Source organism: Oryza brachyantha, chromosome 11, assembly GCF_000231095.2.
Source record: "Oryza brachyantha chromosome 11, ObraRS2, whole genome shotgun sequence".
NCBI classification, from domain to species: Eukaryota; Viridiplantae; Streptophyta; class Magnoliopsida; order Poales; family Poaceae; genus Oryza; species Oryza brachyantha.
This window is the reverse complement of record NC_023173.2, coordinates 14,040,356-14,060,949: the sequence shown is the minus strand read 5'-3', so window position 1 is coordinate 14,060,949 and position 20,594 is coordinate 14,040,356. Positions and strand designations below refer to the sequence as shown.

General features: G+C 43.0%; 3 protein-coding genes and 1 pseudogene across 3 annotated transcripts; 3 read left to right on the top strand and 1 right to left on the bottom strand.

The window, feature by feature from the left end:
* Positions 1-4,291: 4,291 nt before the first annotated feature.
* On the top strand, positions 4,292-11,412 carry LOC102702231 (translation initiation factor IF-2-like). Its single transcript, XM_006663483.3, has 3 exons — positions 4,292-5,239; positions 7,359-7,654; positions 10,745-11,412. Exons 1-3 carry the CDS (start codon positions 4,395-4,397, stop codon positions 11,092-11,094), a joined length of 1,491 nt encoding a protein of 496 aa, XP_006663546.2. The 5' UTR covers positions 4,292-4,394; the 3' UTR covers positions 11,095-11,412.
* Positions 11,413-11,771: 359 nt separating this feature from the next.
* Positions 11,772-13,742, top strand: LOC107305299. Its single transcript, XM_015842456.2, has 5 exons — positions 11,772-12,556; positions 12,663-12,848; positions 12,961-13,143; positions 13,223-13,352; positions 13,441-13,742. Exons 1-5 carry the CDS (start codon positions 12,254-12,256, stop codon positions 13,461-13,463), a joined length of 825 nt encoding a protein of 274 aa, XP_015697942.1. The 5' UTR covers positions 11,772-12,253; the 3' UTR covers positions 13,464-13,742.
* A 641-nt stretch (positions 13,743-14,383) lies between these two features.
* Positions 14,384-15,878, bottom strand: LOC102701954 (F-box only protein 7-like). The gene has a single exon (XM_015842377.2). It carries the CDS (start codon positions 15,849-15,851, stop codon positions 14,478-14,480), a length of 1,374 nt encoding a protein of 457 aa, XP_015697863.2. The 5' UTR covers positions 15,852-15,878; the 3' UTR covers positions 14,384-14,477.
* LOC102701673 lies at positions 15,573-19,522 on the top strand (annotated as a pseudogene).
* Positions 19,523-20,594: the final 1,072 nt, after the last annotated feature.

Sequence of the window (20,594 nt, the reverse complement as noted above, 5' to 3'; positions counted from 1 at the left end):
TTTTTGATTTATCTATGTTTAATGCTTTATTTAGGTGTCCAAAGATTTAATGTGATGTTTTTGAAAAAAAATTTGGGAACTAAACAAGGCCTTAGCCATACAGCCCGTTATTCCCCTTTTCTCTCTTTTTTTTAAAAAAATTTACTTTTTTACCTATTAAGGTGGTGTTTAGATTGAGAAAATTTTTGGGAGAAGGGTCACGTCATATGTTTGACCAGAGGTCGGAAGGGGTTTTCGGATACGAATGAAAAAACGAATTTCACGGCTAGTCTAGAAACCGCGAGACGAATCTTTTGAGCCTAATTAATCCGTCATTAGCTCATGTTGGTTACTGTAGCACTTATGGCTAACCATGGACTAATTAGGCTCAAAAGATTCGTCTCAGGATTTCTTCCGTAACTATACAATTAGTTTTTTGGTTCATCTATATTTAATCCTTTATTTAGATGTCCAAAAATTCGATGTGATATTTTTAGAAAAAAATTTTGGGAACTAAACAAGGCCTAAGTGGTTACCCTTCATATGAGGACCATGTGGTCATTTCAACAAAAGCAACAGTGTCTAACGGAGATATTTTAACAGAGCAGTGACGGAGATGGCATTTTTTAGAAGTTTTGGCTTGTAGGATGACATTTGTTAGAAGTCACGCTCGTCAATGGCATTTCTTAGAATTATGCGCTCGTCAATGACATTTGTTAGAATTATGTGCTTGTCGATGGCGTTTGTTAGATTTTTTCAATAACAAGGGCGCGCGCAGACATTTTTTTACCAATTGGATCAACTAGGAGCACCAAAACACCTTGAAATATAGCTCATTTTTTGGTCAGTATTGCAACATAAAATTGAGCGTATGTATGGAGGTTTGTTGGAGGTCACTTTTTAGACTAATTTTCTAAAATAAGTTTTTGGATCCCAAATTAGACACGGTTGGAGACGTTGTTAGATATGCCACTAGTTTTTTTTTAATAAAAGATTGGCAAACAAGTTAAATACAATATTTTCATTAATTTATTTTATACTAAAGATTGGTCTTAGTTGTACAACTATCGGTAGCAGTTTCACTTCTTGGATCATCAAAAGAGCCTAATCTTAGGGATTTCACCCTCTTTCCTCACATTTATCTTAGTGTTTACTTATATCAGAAATGCTACACTCGCACCCACAGTGTAGTCACCCACAGTGAGTGCAATATGTGCCTTTTTACGTTGCTTGTAAGTTAGAGGATCATAGGTAAAATTTCGAATATGGACGACACTTAACTTCAGGGTCTCTTTAGTTTAGGGTCGCTTTATTGGGACCAAACAATGAACCCTAGCAGCTAGGGAATCATGTCCATATATTTAATTATAAACCAAACTCTTTTACTTTAAACTACAAGAATAATACTCCCTTCAGTAAAAAAACATGATGTTAGGATAATATTGGGCCAAGCTTAAAAATTTGGCCACAAGCTCCCCGAAATGTTGCTATCAAGATTGCCCTCGAGACAGTGGCGTAGCCAGGAAAATTTCGGTGGGTAGTCCCGTCGAATCTCCAACATCGCCAGTCGACGGGCCAAAAGAAATTGAACACCACAATCATTTATATGGGTACAAATTAAGTTAAAATATGATAAATATAGAATTAACATATTACAACTTCAATAATAGACTAATTTAACAAGTTCAAAATGTTCAAAGACTACAAATAGTTCAAATACATAGTTTAAATTCAAAAGATGGTACACATAAATAGGAAATTACATTGCAACTATTTAGATTTCAACCTATGCTTGGCCTTAGACATAAAAGAGTCAATTATCTCTTCCTCACTAATTTTGGAGAAGATGTCTTGCTCAATATATGTGACTAAGCAATAATTCAACAAATAAAAATAGCCCCTTTCCTCTTCAAGTTTTACCCAAATAAAAATAGCCCAAGATAAATCCTATAATAAAAATTAACAAGTAAATAATGAGTAAATATTTTTCATTCTAAATTTCTAATAACATTCTAAGCTTCTTAGCTTCCAGCAATCATAACAAAGTGACTAACCGAGAGAGAGACAAATATTTATACTCACAGCACAACATTAGGAATTAGGAAATAGGAAGCTAGCAAGCCAGGCGGCAGGCCGTGCAGGGGTAGCAGCGCGGTCGTCGGATGCCAGATGGGGCGGGCGGCTGGGCGTGGTCGGGCGGTGGCGTGGTCACGGCGGGCGGGCGGCGGGGCTTCAGGAGGACGCCGGCCGCGGACGGGAGACAAAGGCCGAAGGGGTCGGCCGCTGGTGCGCGGCGCCGCGTCGCCGCCGACACGCGGGCGCGAGCGGCCGAGCGAGCGACGACGCGACGGTTGACGGGCGGCAATCAGACGGCGGGGAGCGGGGGGCGGCGGCGTCGGCGGTTGCCGGTTAGGTCGTCGTCGCAGGGCATCGCGTGTGTGCCCAGCGTCCTCATGGCCTCACTCCGTGCGTGCGTCGGTCTCTAGCCTCCAGGCAGCTCAGCCACATCCAGCAACAGCAAACCCTAGTCTTTCTATGGGCTATTGGGCTGAAATATGGGGTACCTCCTATAATGGGCCGAACTGGGGGTAGTCACAGGTCCACCTGGACTACCCCCTGCCTACGAGATGTTGTCTGTGAGGTCTGAGCTCCCCTACCACCCTCGATTTCCAGTTATGAGATGCTATCTCAAATGTTTGAGCTTCCCACGGCCACACCCTTGAGCTCTCCCTTAGCTTCCACAGTCAAGTTACTCGTCGATCATCATCGTCAAACTCCCCCCACTCGAGTTCGTTGTCTTGTTAGTTGTCGCCATCGAACTCCTTATTGGTCATTGCAATTGAGCTCCATCATAGCTTGCTCCTCGAGCTTGTCCACCATTGTGGAGGTTACTTGCTTTTGTGTACAAGGATGGTGAGCTCTCTAGGCAGAAAGCAAAGATGAGGAAGTAATAAGGGATGGTGAGTTGGAAAACTAATGGCAAAGTTGATGGAATTGTACATGAAAACAATAAAATTTTCGATGCTAAAGAGAACTAAGAGCTTTAAGTGCTATATAAGCTAAAGTCATGATCTTTTAACTTTATATAACTAATTTTCATATAATGCCCCACGAATATCTAGTGTGCGGTGATAAACAGCAAACCGACTATACCCTTACTATCATACATTTTATAAATTATAACATTTTCGAACTTTTATCTTTCCAAGAAAGTAGTAAACCACAAACCAATATCACCCATCAATATTTATTGAATACTCCTCTGGTCAAAAGTATTAATCAGTTAGGGTAAGATTTGGTTAAATTTCTAAAATTCCAACAAACAATTTAGAAGAATTTATAAAATCTAATAAATTTATTATACTACTTTTTGATAAGAATATTTGTGTATCATTTCTCTTGTATTTAAGCTAAAAATTTAAGAAAATATCAATGATTAAAATTTTACAATCTCACTAAAATTTATTTACACAACAAATATTTTTGACGGAGGCCTTGTTTAGTTTTCAAAAAGTTTCTCCAAAAACATCATATCAAATTTTTGGATATTTAAATGGAACATTAAACATAGAAGAAACAAAAAACTATTGCACAGATATGGGAGAAATCTTGAGACGAATCTTTTGAGTCTAATTACTGCATATTTAGCCATAAGTGCTACAGTAACCAACATGTGCTAATGATGGCTTAATTAAGCTCAAAAAATTCGTCTCGCGGTTTCTAGCTGAGTTGTTAAATTCATTTTTTCATTGATGACCAAAAACTCTTTTCGATATCCGGTAAAACGTTTGATGTGACCCTTCCTCCAAAATTTTTTTGCCATCTAAACATGGCCTGAATATATTAGGGGGTGTTTGTTTCTAGGGACTAAAGTTTAGTCCATAGTCATATCGGATGTTTAGACACTTATTATAAATAGTAACGTTGAATATTAATAAAACCCATCCATAATCTTGAACTAATTCGCGAGACGAATCTAATGAGCCTAATTAATCCATGATTAGCCTATGTGATGCTATAGTAAACATTTGCTAATTATAGATTAATTAGACTTGAAAATTCGTCTTGTGGATTAGCTCTCATTTATGAAATTAATTTTTTAATTAGTCTATATTTAATACTTTAATAGTATCAAAACATCCGACGTGACATAGGACTAAAAAGTTAAAAAGTTTAGTCTCATCTAAACAACCACATATTCCAATGATTTTAAGGGAATAGACCATGACCAGATAGCCTCACTCCCTCTCAAGTCACACACAGTCACTCCGACATGAACCATGTCATCATGACTGTGGGCCCCACATGCAAAGCCACCCGCCAATCCTCTCCCGCAACCGCGAGTCGCCTCCTCCTCCACCGCCGCTTCCCCCGAGTCCGATCCAACCCCGACGAAACCCTAGCAATCCTTCGCCATGAAATCCGCCACCTCGAAGCCGAAGCCGAGGCCGAAGCCTCCCCCGCCGGCTTCGGCGCCGCCGGATCCCTCCTCCAAGGCGTCCTCCTCGTCCTCCTCCGCCGCCGCCGCCGACCCCAACAGCGCCAAGCGCGCGGGCCCCACGCCCACCGCCGCCGCAGCCTCCGCGGCGGCCGTCGCCAATCCCCCGAACAAGGATAACCCCAACGGCGCGGCCAATCCCGCCCCGATCCTCCCCTCCCCGCACCCCCCGCGCCTCCCTTCGCCGCACCCACACCTCCCGGCTCCGGGGTTGCCGCCGCTGCCCCCGTCTCGCCCGCTGCTCACGGTGGCGGCGGTGGAGGCCGCGATGGCCTCCATCCCGCCCCCACCGCAGTACGGCCTCGAGAGCCTCGACCGGCGCAACGTCGTGCTCTCCGACGGCACCGTCCGCACCTACTTCGCGCTCCCGCTCGAGCCGCCGCCGCAGCTCCGGCAACCTCTGCCGCTGCCGCTGCCGCCGTTCCCCACGCGCCAGCTCGGTCCTCCGGTACGTATGCCGGTTCCTGAAAGGTGGCCCCCGATGCCAGCGCCCGCTGCTGTGCTGCCAATGCTGGCCCCTAAGCGGAAGTGGGAGAACCAGGCCAATGGTAGTGCCCTCGGGGAGTCATCGGGTCGTCAGCAGAAGCCGGAGGAGAAGCGCATCGTGAAACAGGCGAAGGTGGAGACGCCTGAGGTGGATGCGAAGGAGCTGAAGAACTCCTTCCTTAAGATGGTTAAATTAATGAACGAGAACGTGGAGCAGAAGAAGAATTACAGGGCCAATGGGAAGATTTCGCAGCTGAAATGCACAGTATGTGGGAGGTATGTTCTTCAAATATGAAAGCTTTGCCTGTTTGACTTATGCTAAAGTTGGATGTAGATGACTGAAGTAGCCAATGGAAATAAAGTATCATGGAACCACACTACTGCAAGTAGCGACGTAGGATACAACTTACTTCCATAGTATTTCGTTCATACTAGGGTATTGGTAGTTACCAATGCTGTTTAGATTTTAGCTTGTTAGTTGAAAGGGGAAGATTTCAGGTTGATGACAACCTATAAGTGTGCTAGGTGTGGAAAATTCCCTTTAGGCAGGACTAGAGGGCAATGGTTTTAATTTTAACACTTTGGCTTCATGAAAAGATGGTAGATCATGAGAACCTAAGGTTGGGTCAGTGTCAGCTGATTGTCGTAGTTCAAAATAGTTACTGTATTCCTTTAAGCAGGTTGCCACCAATGAAATCGTCGTATTTCAAATGAGCCTATGGAATGTTGAAAGCATGCTTTGATCATGCTTCAGCCTTTATTATAGTATGCATCATTATGTCAATAGTTGTTTTGTCTCAGTTGTTAAGCGGTGGATTTGCTATCATGGTTTTATTCTCCTTGTGAACTAGTTGGATTTAATCTGTAGATAAGCATTTCACCTTTTTGGCTAAGTGATTAAGGGCTACGATTTCCCATTAATTTGTATAGGGTTGCTGACCAATGGAGTGCCTTCAGTTGGTGCTTGCACTGATCAGTACAACAAAGGAGAAACATTTAGGTGTGTGGCAAAGAGTTGGATGTTTAAAGATATGCCATTACCATTTAGGTGTGTGGCAAAGAGTTGGATGTTTAAAGATATGCCATTACAAACTTGGGTTTTGAAATATGCCATTATACATCGATTTGAACCAGAATACCCTGTCTTTCTCCTTTTTTTCATCGTTTCCCCGACTACTATATCCCTACCACTCCCCCCATCTCATCCAGCAAAGGCGGCTCTCTTTTGCATCTCTAGTGATGCCGCTACCCTCTATTTCCAGCCAACCTGCTCTGATCCATCTTGGGCACAGTCCTTCCCCTCCCATATCTACTGAAGCTGCCCAACTTCTACCTCCTCCTTGCTCATCCTGTTGTGTGCCCCCCCCCCCCCCGGTCCACCATGCCCTGTGGAGGATTTTGCCTGCACCTTCCGCTCCTGTCCATGAGGGCATTCCTCTCCATGTGCAACCTGCCTAGTCTTGCCTGGGACCTGTGCCTGCATCATGGTGATGCTGGATTCCTTGTGTGAGGTACCGTTTGCCACCATCTCGAGAAGTGCAGGCGGGGGAGGAGAGCCAGTGGCAATGGTACAGGTGGGCTGGTGGCGTTGGTGTCAGTGCACTTGGTAGGCTTGAGCTGCGCAAATGCAGCCAAGGCGAGGGAAGAGAAAGAGAGATGGCGGCAAATTGGTCTACTGGAGCTCATAATGCACGCAAATTAGTCTACTGGAGCTTACAGTGTCATATATGTAAGAAGGGAACATCACCTTTCGAATGGCTGTATTAAAAGCCAAAACTTTTTTATGATGACATATTTCTAAACCCGCATCTTTAGGATGGCGCACACCTAATTTTTCCTACAAGTTACAACAAATAGAAGCTAATTACGTTCGTGAAAATCTCTAGAACCTATGTTACCTCTTTAATATGTTAAAATTACCGGTGGAGCATTGTTTATGTGCTCAGGTTTCTTCCGACTATTCAAGTTTATTTCAGCAGTCATTTGACTTTGGATTTACTCTCTGAGTATCTGCCTTCCTTTTTTGGGAACAAAGAACTTATCCTCTGTTGCTTTCTTGCATGATTTTGATTGTGGGTCGCTGGGGCTGTACTCATGAGCCTGTGTCTTTGTTTCTCTCTCCTCAAGTTGTTATTGCCTGAAATTTTGATGGCAGAATCTCCATTGCTATTTTTTGAACTATCATTAAAATTTACAAATACACATTGATTTTTTCATTGTGATTCTCAATTACTGTTCTCAGAATTTCTTTCCCATACAAGATTTACTACTCATGCATTGCTTTTTAAGTCAGTGGTGTGCATGGTTTTTAAGACAGTTATATGCATGATTTTTGAGACATTTTTATGCACAATTTCCTTTTCTTAAGACAATTGTGCACATGATTTGATTACAGGGATTCTATAGATTTGCATTCACTCCTCAATCATTCTTACCATACGAAGAGTGCAGAGCATCGTGCTGATCACCTTGGGTTGCACAAAGCTCTGTGTGTTCTTATGGGTTGGAATTACTCCGTAGATCCTGTGCACAAAAAGGCTTACCAAACATTATCTACTGCTGATGCTGAAGCCAATCAAGGAGATCTTATTTTATGGCCACCAACAGTCATAATCGAGAACACATTCAAGTCAAAGAATGATGGACAAAAGGATGGGATGAGCAATAAAGAGATGGAGGGCAGGCTCAGAGGTATTCCTCAAATGTTTGCTCTGTCACTGTGGCTTTGGTAGTTAAGATTGGTTAATCTGTTACTGAGCAGAGGCTTTGATGTTAGCTGTCACTTGTGTTTCTTTGGAGGGAGTAGTGGTCTGAAAATAACTAGCTTGGACTAAACCCAATGAAATGGATTTTCTTAAACATGTTCAATAGTCCTGGCAGATTGCATTTTAGTGATGCATGTGAAAAATAAGTGCCGACACATTTCATTTCCCTTAACTTCTTTCTGTGCCCATAGTGCAATCAATTTCTGGTCTAGTTGGTTGGATATCCACTGTAAATGTTATAAACTTATAATCCATTTCTGTATACCTTTTTGAGATGTTAATGGTGTGGTTAACAATCAGAATGACTTTTCATATGAACATTGGTGCATTTTTGTACATGTTCTATCACCATCATCTAATATAATGACTTTGAACATGGACTGTCGTCCATGTGTGTACATGTTCTATCCCCATCATCAAATCTGCTTGAGTTGGAGCAAACTTTTTAAAACGAATCAACTAACCATCTTCTGTTTATGTTATTTTCCTGCACAAATCTTGAAGAATTCTGGGTAGGTAGGAGAGTGCATCTGTCTTATATGCAGAAATGACCAATTGTTATGGGTTAGGGTTCATAGGGGGTAAACACCGCTGGGAGGATAGCTGGGCGGCGACGGCTGCTAGGGATGAGAGAGGGACTTAGATTGGGGAAGACTAACTCTAATTCATTGCTTGATTAGAATGACGATACAATCCATCCTTATATAGATGGTGAGACTTAATCTCTAAGTAACTAACTTGATCTAATCTAACTTTATCTCTTAATCCTATCCTATCTTCGGTGCTTCAGTACTGCGTGTACTGTTCATCCGCCTGGGGGTTGGACCCATGGGCCTTGATCCCTTGGCCCCTATCTATGACACTACATCCCTTCTTTCGAGCTGCTCGCCCTCGAGCTGCAGTACTACTAGATTGACTCATATGACTCCAAATAAAACCTAACATAATTTAAGTCTTTTACATCTCGGCTGGTGACACAATTATAACTAAAAAAAATTGGGTATTGGCGCCAGCCCGCGTCTTCATGGCAGCCAGAATCGCCGTCTTCGCCTTCGATGACCCCAGCAGCGGCGGTGTCAGCGCCATAGCCAACCGCATGGGCGAGGGCTACCCAAAAATTGCCCCTGCCCCTGCCAGCAAGGATCCCCTGGCCGTCTTGCTTCAGGGAAGGGCATCCTAGAGGAAGCAGGTGCAGCTGCCCTCGGCCGCGCAACACGCCGCGCGCCATGGCTTGCTCTGCACGCTGACGACCTGCCTGAATTACGCCTCCTAAATACATGTGGTCGTGGGCGCATGGATGAAGGATGATGGCACGACACAATAGCCTCCATTGGGGAGGGCTGAGAGGATGGTGCCGCGGCCAGCGACGACATTGCCGTGCCCACCACCGTTGTCTGCAGATTGCACTTCTCTTTCTTCTCAATTGGCGCATGCTTCGTCCTTATTGAGGCTGCAAGTACCGCCAGGTCGGCTTGCATCCTTTTGAGGAGCCGGATGCACATGTCTCTAGGATCTTCGATCATGTCTTCAACAACCATGGCTCTGATACCAAGTTGTTATAGGGGGTAAACACCGCCGGGAGGATAGCCGGGCGACGACGGCTGCTAGAGATGAGAGAGGGACTTAGATTGGGGAAAACTAACTCTAATTCATTGCTTGATTAGAATGACGATACAATCCATCCTTATATAGATGGCGAGCCTTAATTCCTAAGCAACTAAGTTGATCTAATCTAACTTTATCTCCTAATCCTATCCTATCTCTGGTGCTACAGTACCGAGTGTACTGTTCATCCGCCCGGGGGTTGGGCCCATGGGCCTCGATCCCTCGGCCCCTACCTATGACACCAATTAGGATTGCAGTGTATTAACTGTTCAGTCAAAATTTTTAGCATTTTTACCTGACATCTTCTGTTTATGTTATTTTCATGTACAAATCTTACGTAATCTTTTATTAGTCTGTGGAGGAGCCTTTTTTAGTGGCCTTTCCCCAGTTGAAATTCAGCTGTGCTAATATTAAGGTCTTTACGAGCTATACTAGATTTTGCTGCTAAAATAGGAGCAGTATTTAGATTTCAGTTAGTTCAGCCTGCTCTTGGCCCTGTTAAGTCTTCAAACATGGTTTCTCATTAATGGGTTTGTAGTCGGTTAACAATTGATTGTTATTGATCCAATTGTTATATGCTGATCTGTTTTTCCCTAAATTTGTATAATTTGACAGAAGATAAAAGTATGCTGTCAATAAATTATTAAAAAAGTCAGATTCCTTTGTTATTGAGGAGTTTGATCTGGTTGACATTGTTCCCTTGCCGAAGCAATTGTGGGTTGCAATTGAGACTATTGAGTTGGCCTTGGGATTTCTAAGTGGGTTTAGACTTTAGAGTAGACTGAGCTCAGTACTCTGGGCATTTTTGCATATGATTTTGATGAACTCCAATAGACTTTGTTCAGAAGGCAGAAGGCCAAACGGGTTCAAACCTCAGTAGGCCATATGCCTGTTCACGCATTTTTTTTGTGAACTGTATTTTTATATGCATACAATTTCTCTCCACATTTCATATTGATATAAGACTACAGAGCCATGTGGCCTATGCTAGTCTACCAGCTTTTTAGACCATATATTATGGAGAAACTTTGTTTTGATCCTTAATATGCTTGTGCTTCTGACACCCCGTACATAGGAAATAAAAATTCTGGGGACTGATTGGCCCTGATCCATTTTGTGTAAAGTAATCCCTTTTCATTTATGATCATATTAGTGATATTATACTTGTTCTGGATACGCTCAAGTGTTTACTTGTGCACATTTTCCCAATTGTGGGTATTAATCATTCACAGCTCTTATGAAGTTCAATATCTTTCTCCCAAGATTAAGCTATACTACTTTAAATTGGTCACTCTGTGAATTTATGAACCTGCGTTCGATTTGCATCTGTACATGATCTTTTGAAGTACAATGTACCATAAACACGTGAATCAAATGCTGACGTGTATACCCATTGTTCTCTTTTATCCAGGAATGGGCTTTGGTGGTGCCAATGTGAGACCACTCTTTGGAAAGGATGGACAGAGATCCATGGTGGTGAAGTTCGCTAGCAGCCTCGCTGGTCTGAAGGAGGCTGAGAGGCTTGCTCAGTTCTTTCAGAATCAAAGCCATGGACGCGCTGAATGGTATCGCGTCCGAAGCATCCCTCCTGGCGCTGATTCGGGAAGCAACCCGTCGCTGGTGAAGGTGGACGCCAAGGGGGAACGGACATGGGTCCTCTATGGCTACTTGGCAACTGCATGGGACCTGGATGTTCTCGACATGGAGTCAAAGCAAAATGCTGTAATAAAGAGCAGAAAAGAGCTCGATTTGTCAGAATAGGATCAACCCTGTTAGAGTGCATGAGTTGAAAGTCAGTGATTCAGTTCTTGTAATTTGTAGACAGCAGCTGTCAATCTTTTTTCTATCGAGAGTACTCGATTTTAATGCATAATTCCAAGAACTGATTTGGTTGCAAGGAAGTAATGGAACTCGAAACCCTAGATAGAGATACTGCGTGTCCACAGAACATGGCAGTCTTGGCATGTGGCATGTTATTTTTTTAAAAAAAATATAAGCATCAGTATAGTATATTAAATGGATGCATGAAAATTGTTATATGTATATATCTGTCTTCAGAAGTGTCTTCATAATACTATAACTTTGTTTGGAGATGGGTGCTCAAATATTTTATACCACTAGATATTAATGGTTAACATAATATTCCAAGAGTCGGGCAGTATTTGGAATGCACGCATCAGCTTTTTGTTATAGCTGATTTTCTCTACAGGCACTTATATTTGGTTAAAGTATGGTTTTATGGATACACGGTTATTTGCCATATATCATAAACTATGTGGTTTTCTGAAAATTGATCCAATCTGTGTGAATTGTTGAAACAAAGAAATACTAGTATTAAACAGCATCTTCAGGAAGCAAGTTTCGCTTTTCCGCGCACCTAGCATGTCAGCAATAAAACTGATGACTCCCTGTCTCACTGCAGATCGGGCCCACGGAGTTCCCTTCTCAGTTCTCACGGCAAGTGGGGCCCGAAGACTTAGCGGCTCCACGGAGTCGCCTCTCACTGCAAGCGGGGCCCACCTACTCGAGCCGCTAAGTCGGTGACGCAACGGTCATTAGCCATCGTAACCTTGCGCGGGAGAGAGAAAGAGAGCGCGCAGAGCAGCGCCGGAAAACCAAAAAGAAGCTCTAGGCCTCTCGCCGCCTCGCCGTGATTTCTCGTCGCAAAATTTAGGGTTTCCGGAGGGAGAGGCGGAGGGGCGGCGGCAGAGGAGAGGGGGAGGAAGGGGCGGTGGCTGGCGTAGGGGCACGTCCCACCGCCGTCGTCGGCGCTTGACGGAGGCCCGCCTCGCCGGAGTACGTCGTCGGACTCGGACGCTACCGGCGGCTACTACCCTCCACGCGTATATCTTCTCTGCGTCCGTTCGTATATCTTCGCTGCGTCCGCGAGGGGCGATCTTGGCCTTGGTCGGTGTCGGGCATGGCCAGAAACTCCAAGAACAAGACAAAAAAGAAGCGTGTCGAGAAAGACGCAGCGCCGCCGGCTCCGCGCCTCCAGGGCGCACCGTCATCGAGACCCGACTCCATGAGCCAACCGAGCGAGGCCGGGAAGGAGCGGCGACAAGATACGCCCATCGTCACCCACGCGTCCCCGACCTCTTCGTGGCGCGCGGAGCAGAATCTGCTCCTTCGAGATGAGCTCCCCGACGGTGACGCGCCCCCGGCCCCCTCCGATGAAGGCGTCACCGGCGCGTGCTCGGGCTCCTCCGGGCGGCCGACAGATGTACGTCTGGTTCTCATCCCTACGCAGAAATCAGAATCTTCATCTGTCATGCAATCATCCCTAACAGCAAATGGTTTTGTTCTTTCTTTTTCTTGTTGTTCTTTAGGATGGATGGGAGACTGTAGCTTACAAGAGAAGCGGAAGGCGCTCATCCAAGCCAGTGCAGCCACAGGCGCTCATCAAGTCCGCCGCACCACATAATGCACGACGGTTCAGAAAACCAGCTACTCTCGCTCAATACCATGTCCCTGTCCCTGTCCCTGCAACATCAACGCAAGCGCAGCACGCGCAGGTGAATCTCAGTCATGTGCATTCCCCTGTAGCAATAGATAATCTCAATCACATTCCAAATGTCATCATTAGAATTTCCCCTATCGAAATTAATATATTTTTGCCATGGACAGATAGCAGAAGAGGAGGATATACCCTACATTGGTGCACTTTTTGAGGAAAAGGAAGAGGGTGATTCTGAAGAAGAGAGACATGCACTTTATTTGAAACATTCATCCAAGTGTAGCAAAGACCACATGGTTTGCCTAATCTGTTATCTTGAGTTTGGGAAACCAAAACCAATTAATAGATCCAAGGTTTCAAACTGACGTTTTCTATTTTTTCAATTCACTAGCAGGGTGTTGTTAAATTAATATGCTTTACGTGCTGACTTAGGTTCAAGACCACTGTCAAGAAATTCATAAGACTCCCGGTATCAAATGCGAACAAAAAGGCTGCCAAGTGAGAGGACGATGCAAAGGTGATACGGGTAAACACAAGCGCTACAGTCATGATCTAGGGGCAGGTAAAATCCTACTTTTACTTGCTAATCCTACTGTTGTTGGAATATGTGAATGTGAATGCATGGTTAATAACTGTTATTGTCTATATAGGGTGGCGGCAGAAATTGGATTGATACCAGTGAAGTCCAGTGTGATGAAATACAAACAGTAGTCAGATGGCTGATGATAAGTTTGGACTATACATCTTTCTGTAGTCAGATGGCTGACATATATTAGTTCTGAGCTTCTTGTAACATTACAGACAGACCTGTGTTGTTTCCCCTTTACATAAACAAAACAACATACTGAAAGACATCGATACTCTTACTATTATACTACATTATATATGCCGGTGTACAAAGACTTGATTGTGCTAGTTCAACGTGAAACTTCATCCGAAGAACATCAAACCATCTCCGGCCCAGCAAAATTCACAGCAAAATAATGGAAATTTTATGTCTGGACATGGTGAAAGATACCGGCCTGAGCACTTAATGTTTGGTGAAGTCATAATCTGAAAGATTACTCACAAATGTGGCATGTCTGTTTGTATACTTCTATGTACAAGTGCTATATCAATATGTACAAACCTAAACTTGATTATTTCTATATTAATTGTAAACAAGAGGCAATAAAACTTTGTTTAAAATGCATGATAAAAGACACTCTTTGAGGCCATAACATAGTTGTCTATTCATGCGATTAGTGGAATGTATTTGAACAAAGTATCCAGAACATCATGTACACAATATAGCAGCATAACTGTTTAAAGAGAAAACATCAGCCAATGTTCTCGGTTACAACAGATACTCTCTTCACTTTTTTAAATTGACGTCATTGACTTTTGAGTCTACGTTTGACTCAAAATATTATGATTTAATTTATTATGTAAGGAACTTTGATAATGACTTATAATTTTAAAAAAAAATTAAATAAGACGAATGGTTAAACGGAAATCTAAAAGTTAACATGTGAATGTCAGAATATGCCTTTGCACATGAGATACAAACATGAATGTTATTATGAGTAGTACACAAGACATACGTTTCCCACATATCCTATCATTTTAGATTACTAAATATGTTTCTGGTAACAAAAAAAACAGTCAGAGCCACAAAGAAGAGGTGATGAAGCAAAACATCTTGTCCCTAAATATGTGATGCTGAAATCATCTTCCTAAGGTTTGGTATAACCCACACAGGGGCTGGCCAGTTGGACCAAAGCTCTGTAGATGCAATCTGATCAATGCTCTCATCTTCCAAGTTGAGGACTCCGATATCACGGCGGTTCTGCTTACATCCAAATAGATATAAGCCATCATCATCAGTAAAGTAGACATGATTTGGCTTCAATTGTGGATATGCATTAGCATTTAGACAGAGAGATTGATTATGCCCAACAAACAACACATTGTCACCTATGTTGTTTATCTCCACAAGCTTTTTTGCAGAAAAATCCACTTTAAATACTTGAATCACGTTGGTATATTGAACACGTGAATCAGAGTTCAACTCGAGCTCCGAATTATCATCATCCTCATCTGACTCAGACTTCAAGCCATCTCCAGCCCTGCAATACTCACGGTCTGGTTCCTGTTCCAAATCATCGCCATCCTTGTCTAACTCGAATTGCAGAATATCTTCATCCGTCTGATCCACGCAGTCAACAAAATTGTCGGTTGTCGACCTCCAGATCTGCAGCAAGTCACCACATGGAGCTCGAGCAAAGTAGAGGTTCTCCTCTGGGTATGTGTTCACCTTCCCCACAACCAACTTTTGTGATACTGTAGGGCCGCTAAGATCAAATGCGTGAACTTCTCCAAATGAATTTAGTACATAAAGTAGGCCATCTTCAAACAAACAATCACAGCAATCAGTGTGAGGAGGCAACCAGGTCCATTTATCATCCCCTGCTCTTGCAAATGATAACTGTTCTATTGGATTATGGATGAGCACTACAAAGTAGTCTCCCATGGATGGATCGCAAGACAGAAATGCCTTCCTAAATAGGTATTTCCGAAGTAATCCAAGAGAAAAGATGGAGGGTGAAGGGTATTTGAATGGGTGACCAGCGTACCACGAGTACTCGTACTCGTGAAGCTCGCCGGCATCATCGTAAATAGGCTTGACCTGCTCAATGGTGGTGACTGTAGGCAGGCTGATCTGGTCACCTGTGACGGGATTGACGAGGTGCAGCTCAGACCTCTCGTCCGCGGTGATGATCCAACCATGGGAGGACCCAATTATATATCTGCTGCGAATAGGTGGATCTGGCATGGTTAACTTGTATTCCCTCTTCTCTACGAGGCTGTAGAGGCATGCCACATTCTCACCGGTGGATTCAGATGTGTAGAGTAAGCATGGCGTCTGGGCCTGCTTGTAGCCTCCATGGTTACATAAACTGATATACGAAGCACGCCATGAGGAGCACACGGCGCCGGCACGAACGAGGTCAGGGACATCCAGGAGGGCAAAGATCTCCATCAGCATATCCTGTGGCAAATCCAGTGAATTTCCCGCCATGGTCTCTTCCTGGAATGTATTTGACAAACTTGGCAAAACTTCAGAGATTGTGCAATGCTGCATGAAGAACTTGGTCCACAGAAGAACTGCTTGCAATACTGCAAGAAGACCTGCTTCTGTTAACCTGATCGCTTTGTATTTAACAATGTATTGCTCCAGAGACTCGCAATCTTGGATCCAATGTGACCTGATCGCTCTGTATTTAACAGTGTATTGCTCCAGAGTCCGAGCAGGAGAAGGAAATCCGAACAACTTCACGTAATCCGAATCAAACACCGTGTCCGTGTTCCCCTCTTATGAAATCGCAATCCGATTCCGATCTCAGAGCGGCGGTGCTGCGGGAGGCGGTGGCGAGGCAGCAGCGGGGGATCGCGGAGCTGGAGGCAGCGAGGCCATGTCGATGATCCTCCTCCGCCTGCAGCGGGAGAAGTCGGAGGCCAGGCCATGATGGAGGCGCGCCACTTCAGGCGCTACGCCGACGAGCGGTTTCACCGACGACGCCGCCGAGGCGGCCGCGCTCCGGGACGCCACCGTCCACTCTCGCTCGCCGCGCAGCTCAGGGGCTGCCGCTTCCGCTTCCGCCTCCTCCACCTCGGCTTCCGCTCACCGTTGTCGTCCCCCACCTCCGCCGCCGCTGAGGCTCGCCAGGACGGCGACGAAGATCACTCCTTCGACGACGATTACCCTCCCATAAAACTGCATCGAACACCCTGCCTCCTCCGATGTGGGCACACCGCGCACCCACCACCTGCTCAACAGAATGCCTGGTCGGGACGCCATTTGGTAGCGAAGCGAGCTTCAGGGGCACGAATGGCACGATTGGAGCTTGGGCTGAGGAGGAAATACAGAAGCTCAGCGCAAGATTGCAGGCTCTGGAGGCAGACCGGGAGGCAATGCGGCATGCCACCATACAGACCGGGATCAGAGAAGACGCAGGTTCTGCTGCTAAAGGAGATTGGTCGGAAACTATGCAAGGAGGAGGGAGCACCACTGCAAGCAATTTCACTTAAGGTGCAGTCACCACCGCAACCAATGGTGGTGGCACAGAGGAAGGTGGTGAAGAGGCAGGGCTTCTTCGTGAAATTCTTTGTCATTGCAGCGATTAAGGTAAACTTGCGCCATCTTGTTCTTGTAGGGCTGATGCCGAGTTTGATTTTTTGCAGAAGAATCTAAGTATTATTTTTGTGACTTTTAATAGCTTAACACTGACTTTACATGGTGCGATAAATAATTTAGACATGCTGGAGTCAGGTGTGTATCTTAAATTCTTAGTACGCCGGAATATTGTCAACAGGTGGAACATGTTATGGCATGATAATTGATATAACACACACATATTGAATGCACTGTTCTATTGAATTATGGAACATATATGGTACTACTGACTGATATGCATGGAAGGCTTGAATTACATTGATTTCTAAAGGGAAATTTTTAGTCACTTTTGTTCCATAGGTTTGTTTCATTAGCATGGTCAATTTATGAGAAGCTTTCTTGACAATTTTGCTAGTTTAACATCTTTGTCGTATTATGTTAGAATATAGCTTCATTTGTTAACTCTGCGATAGACTTAACTGTCCATACCGTTTCATGTTTTATGTTCATTCTGTTAATATTTGCAATTATTTTCTGAATATTATATCTGAGCTTATGGAACTATAGGAAAATATGGCTATTATTATGTTACTCATTGGTCATGATTATGACGTTAATTAAGTATCCTGCTTTTTTTTGTGTGTACTTTTGTCTCATCTGTTTTTTAATCCTTTTTTAGGTAATCTGTTTTTTTAACCCTACTGTGTGAATAAATACCATGCACTGAAGGGAAATCCCTTTTACTTTCATGTCTGTCTGTAGCTTCAATTAGGTGTCAAATAGTCATTTGGCTGCATGGTATGGTTTCACAAACCACAATCTAGTTGCTTCTATGCAACTAAAATAAGGGGCTAAAATCTTGATTAGCTTAATGATTCAAGTTAGTATATGTAGTCATAAGGTTTCCGTTTATCCTTCAAGTAGTGTGCTACAGGTGCTAAATTGAGAGCACTAGTCAATAATTTTGTACAAGAGTGATGAGGTATTTTCCTCATTGTTTCTTTCAAAAAAGAACTTTGATAAAATACTAGTAGTGACATAATGACCCTAAATGGTTTTCTATCAAATATGAAAAACTATTCCTTGAAACTTGGCAATTTGATGAGATAGTAAATTCTTGTGCTTTGCTGCATCTGTTGCATGCACTTTCTAGGCATACTGGAACTACACGATGTTTCTTTATTCTACCATAGTGCCCAATTCCCGGAAGAAAGTACAGCCTGAATTCGTTGGTGAACAAGGAATCAAGTTTAAACTATGATTATGCCTTTTATTTTGTTCTTCGTAGTATAGGATCTGACGTAATCAACATTGGCTTGTCAGAACTGGATCATGCTGAGAGCAAGTTTAATAGTATAGCCAACTACTAACTCCAATTCATCTATAGTCAATCTAATAGTCAATTTATACAATAGTTACCTATAAAATATCAATATATGATCTCACATGTCATACATACATTTTATTTTAGAGTCCGTGTGCAGCTGACTACAAATTAATAGCCCACATCTCTTCTCTCTTCTCTCTTATTTCTTTAAAATATGTTTGTAGATGTCTTATAGCCTGATACTAATGGTTGGACTGACAATATGTGCTAGAACCTACCATTTCCATGACAATGCCTGAAGATTGCACAAATGTCGGCATGGATGTATAGTTTAGTCAATTATGATTCAGTTTTTTTTTATAACAATCATCCTACATACCTGATAGATAGGACGGAGGGATGAAGAAATTAAAGAGTGAAGTGCACCTGCGGTTTTTAAACTTGTGTGTATGTGTCATTTAGGTCTCTGAACTCTTAAAATGTATTTTTGGGTTCCCGAACTTATCTAAAGATGTCATATAGGTTCAAACGGGTTCCGATCCGCTCCATCCGCTGACGTGGTGGCGCCAACAGTGTTGGTAGGGCCTCATCTCTCTCCTCCTTATTATTTTCTCTCTCTTCTCGTAGGTGCCACCGTAGCATGCCACGTCAGCGGATGGAGCGGGTCGGAGCCCGTTTAGACCTATATGACACCCCAGACATGTTCGGAGACCCAAAAATACATTTTGAGAGTTCAGGTACCTAGATGACACATGCACATAAATTTAGAGACCGCTGGTATACTTCACTCTAAATTAAAAAACTAGACATATCAATTGGTTTATAAAGAACACAAAATTACTTCCTTTCCCAGTCTTTTGAATCATTGCTTCTAGAAAACATTAATTTACCGATGTAACTCCCATAGCTGAAAACTTACTCTTTGTTGATTTGTTTATTTTGATGTTTCATCTAGTGGATCGCCTCTGTTTTTTTGCTGGCGAAGGAAATCAAATCGTGTCAAGTGAGTTGCCTTGTTTTGCTGGATTGGATAATCTTTATGTGTTGTCCTTTTGTACCTAACCACTATTGGGTCTCAATGGCATGTACCCTATCGGTATGTGTGGGAGCATGCTCCTCTCCATGCGGCGTACCATGAAGGAGGTGCATCAATGTATGAATTAGACAAAATACCTCTGAATTTCACTATTAACTCATTGTTTTTTTTAATACGACCACAGTTGCATTGTAAACTTGCAAGCACACACCACCCTAGGCGAACAACAAAGTTGTACTTCTAGTGAAGATATAATGTTGCTTCTCGAGTTTTATCGATCGATCTTATGGTGTCACAAAATATTTACAAGTACCTAAATTCATGGTAAAAAAAATACTTGTAAAATTGCAGTTCAATGCACGACAATAAATTTGTATATTGCGGTCTTGCGAAGACCACTCTTCAATACTCTCTGGCCCTTATCTTTTTACTTATGTTTATAAACTAAAACTTAAATTTTAAATTGATTTTAGAGTTGGTAGAGAAAAGGCTTTTTAGCCCAGCTTTTTAGAAAACAAACAAACCTTTGTCATGATGGGGGATACCAGCTTACAACATGTAGCTCAAAAGATTCAAACTGACATATCTACGGGAGTCAACCTATTACGCCACCAAACTTTCTGGCCCCAGACATCACCACACAGTTTCAGGCAAACAAAACAGGGAATCAACCCACTCCAACTCTCTGGTGAAGACTTTGAACCCTGACCATAATCTTCTGCTTCAGGATCGCCAGCAACTGTTCTTCTTCCTTCCTTGCTAGCGAACTCCATTACGTCAGAAACGAAGTACCCCTGTAGATTAAGAGACAAGAAGAATTAACAACTTTGTCGCTGACCATCTCATTCCTAGGCTGAACCGCTAAGATATCTTACCCCTATCGTTTTCCACGCGCACGCTTTCTAACTGCTAAACGGTGTATTTTTTTAAGAAGTTTTTCATAGTAAAGTTGTTTTAAAAAATCATATTAATATATTTTATATTTTTTAATAATTAATTAAACATGTACTAATCTATTAAACGTTTTCCACGCTGGGTAAGTTACCTTACCCCCTCTCACGAACACGGCCCTAGTCAACCAAATAACCCAGTAAAAAGCTCCAATGATCATCAACATGGTTTTACAGTGTTTATCTGAGAAACCTTCTAAACCCAGTTGATTTTAGAGTTTTCATATCATAGTTTATTTTCTAGACTACTTTTATATCGTTAAGAACACAAATATAAAAGTTATACGCTAAGTGGTTTCGCTTATGCTTAATTTCAGCAAAACAATAAAACCTTT

Bases quoted from the DNA above. Each gene is read 5' to 3' on its own strand.
- LOC102701954 (XM_015842377.2), bottom strand. From the start codon at position 15,851: ATGGCGGGAAATTCACTGGATTTGCCACAGGATATGCTGATGGAGATC.
- LOC107305299 (XM_015842456.2), top strand. From the start codon at position 12,254: ATGGCCAGAAACTCCAAGAACAAGACAAAAAAGAAGCGTGTCGAGAAA. The intron at 12,557-12,662 runs GTACGTCTGGTT...GTTGTTCTTTAG, and splicing joins CCTCCGGGCGGCCGACAGAT to GATGGATGGGAGACTGTAGC. The intron at 12,849-12,960 runs GTGAATCTCAGT...TGCCATGGACAG, and splicing joins CGCAAGCGCAGCACGCGCAG to ATAGCAGAAGAGGAGGATAT.
- LOC102702231 (XM_006663483.3), top strand. From the start codon at position 4,395: ATGAAATCCGCCACCTCGAAGCCGAAGCCGAGGCCGAAGCCTCCCCCG. The intron at 5,240-7,358 runs GTATGTTCTTCA...ATTTGATTACAG, and splicing joins AAATGCACAGTATGTGGGAG to GGATTCTATAGATTTGCATT. The intron at 7,655-10,744 runs GTATTCCTCAAA...TCTTTTATCCAG, and splicing joins GATGGAGGGCAGGCTCAGAG to GAATGGGCTTTGGTGGTGCC.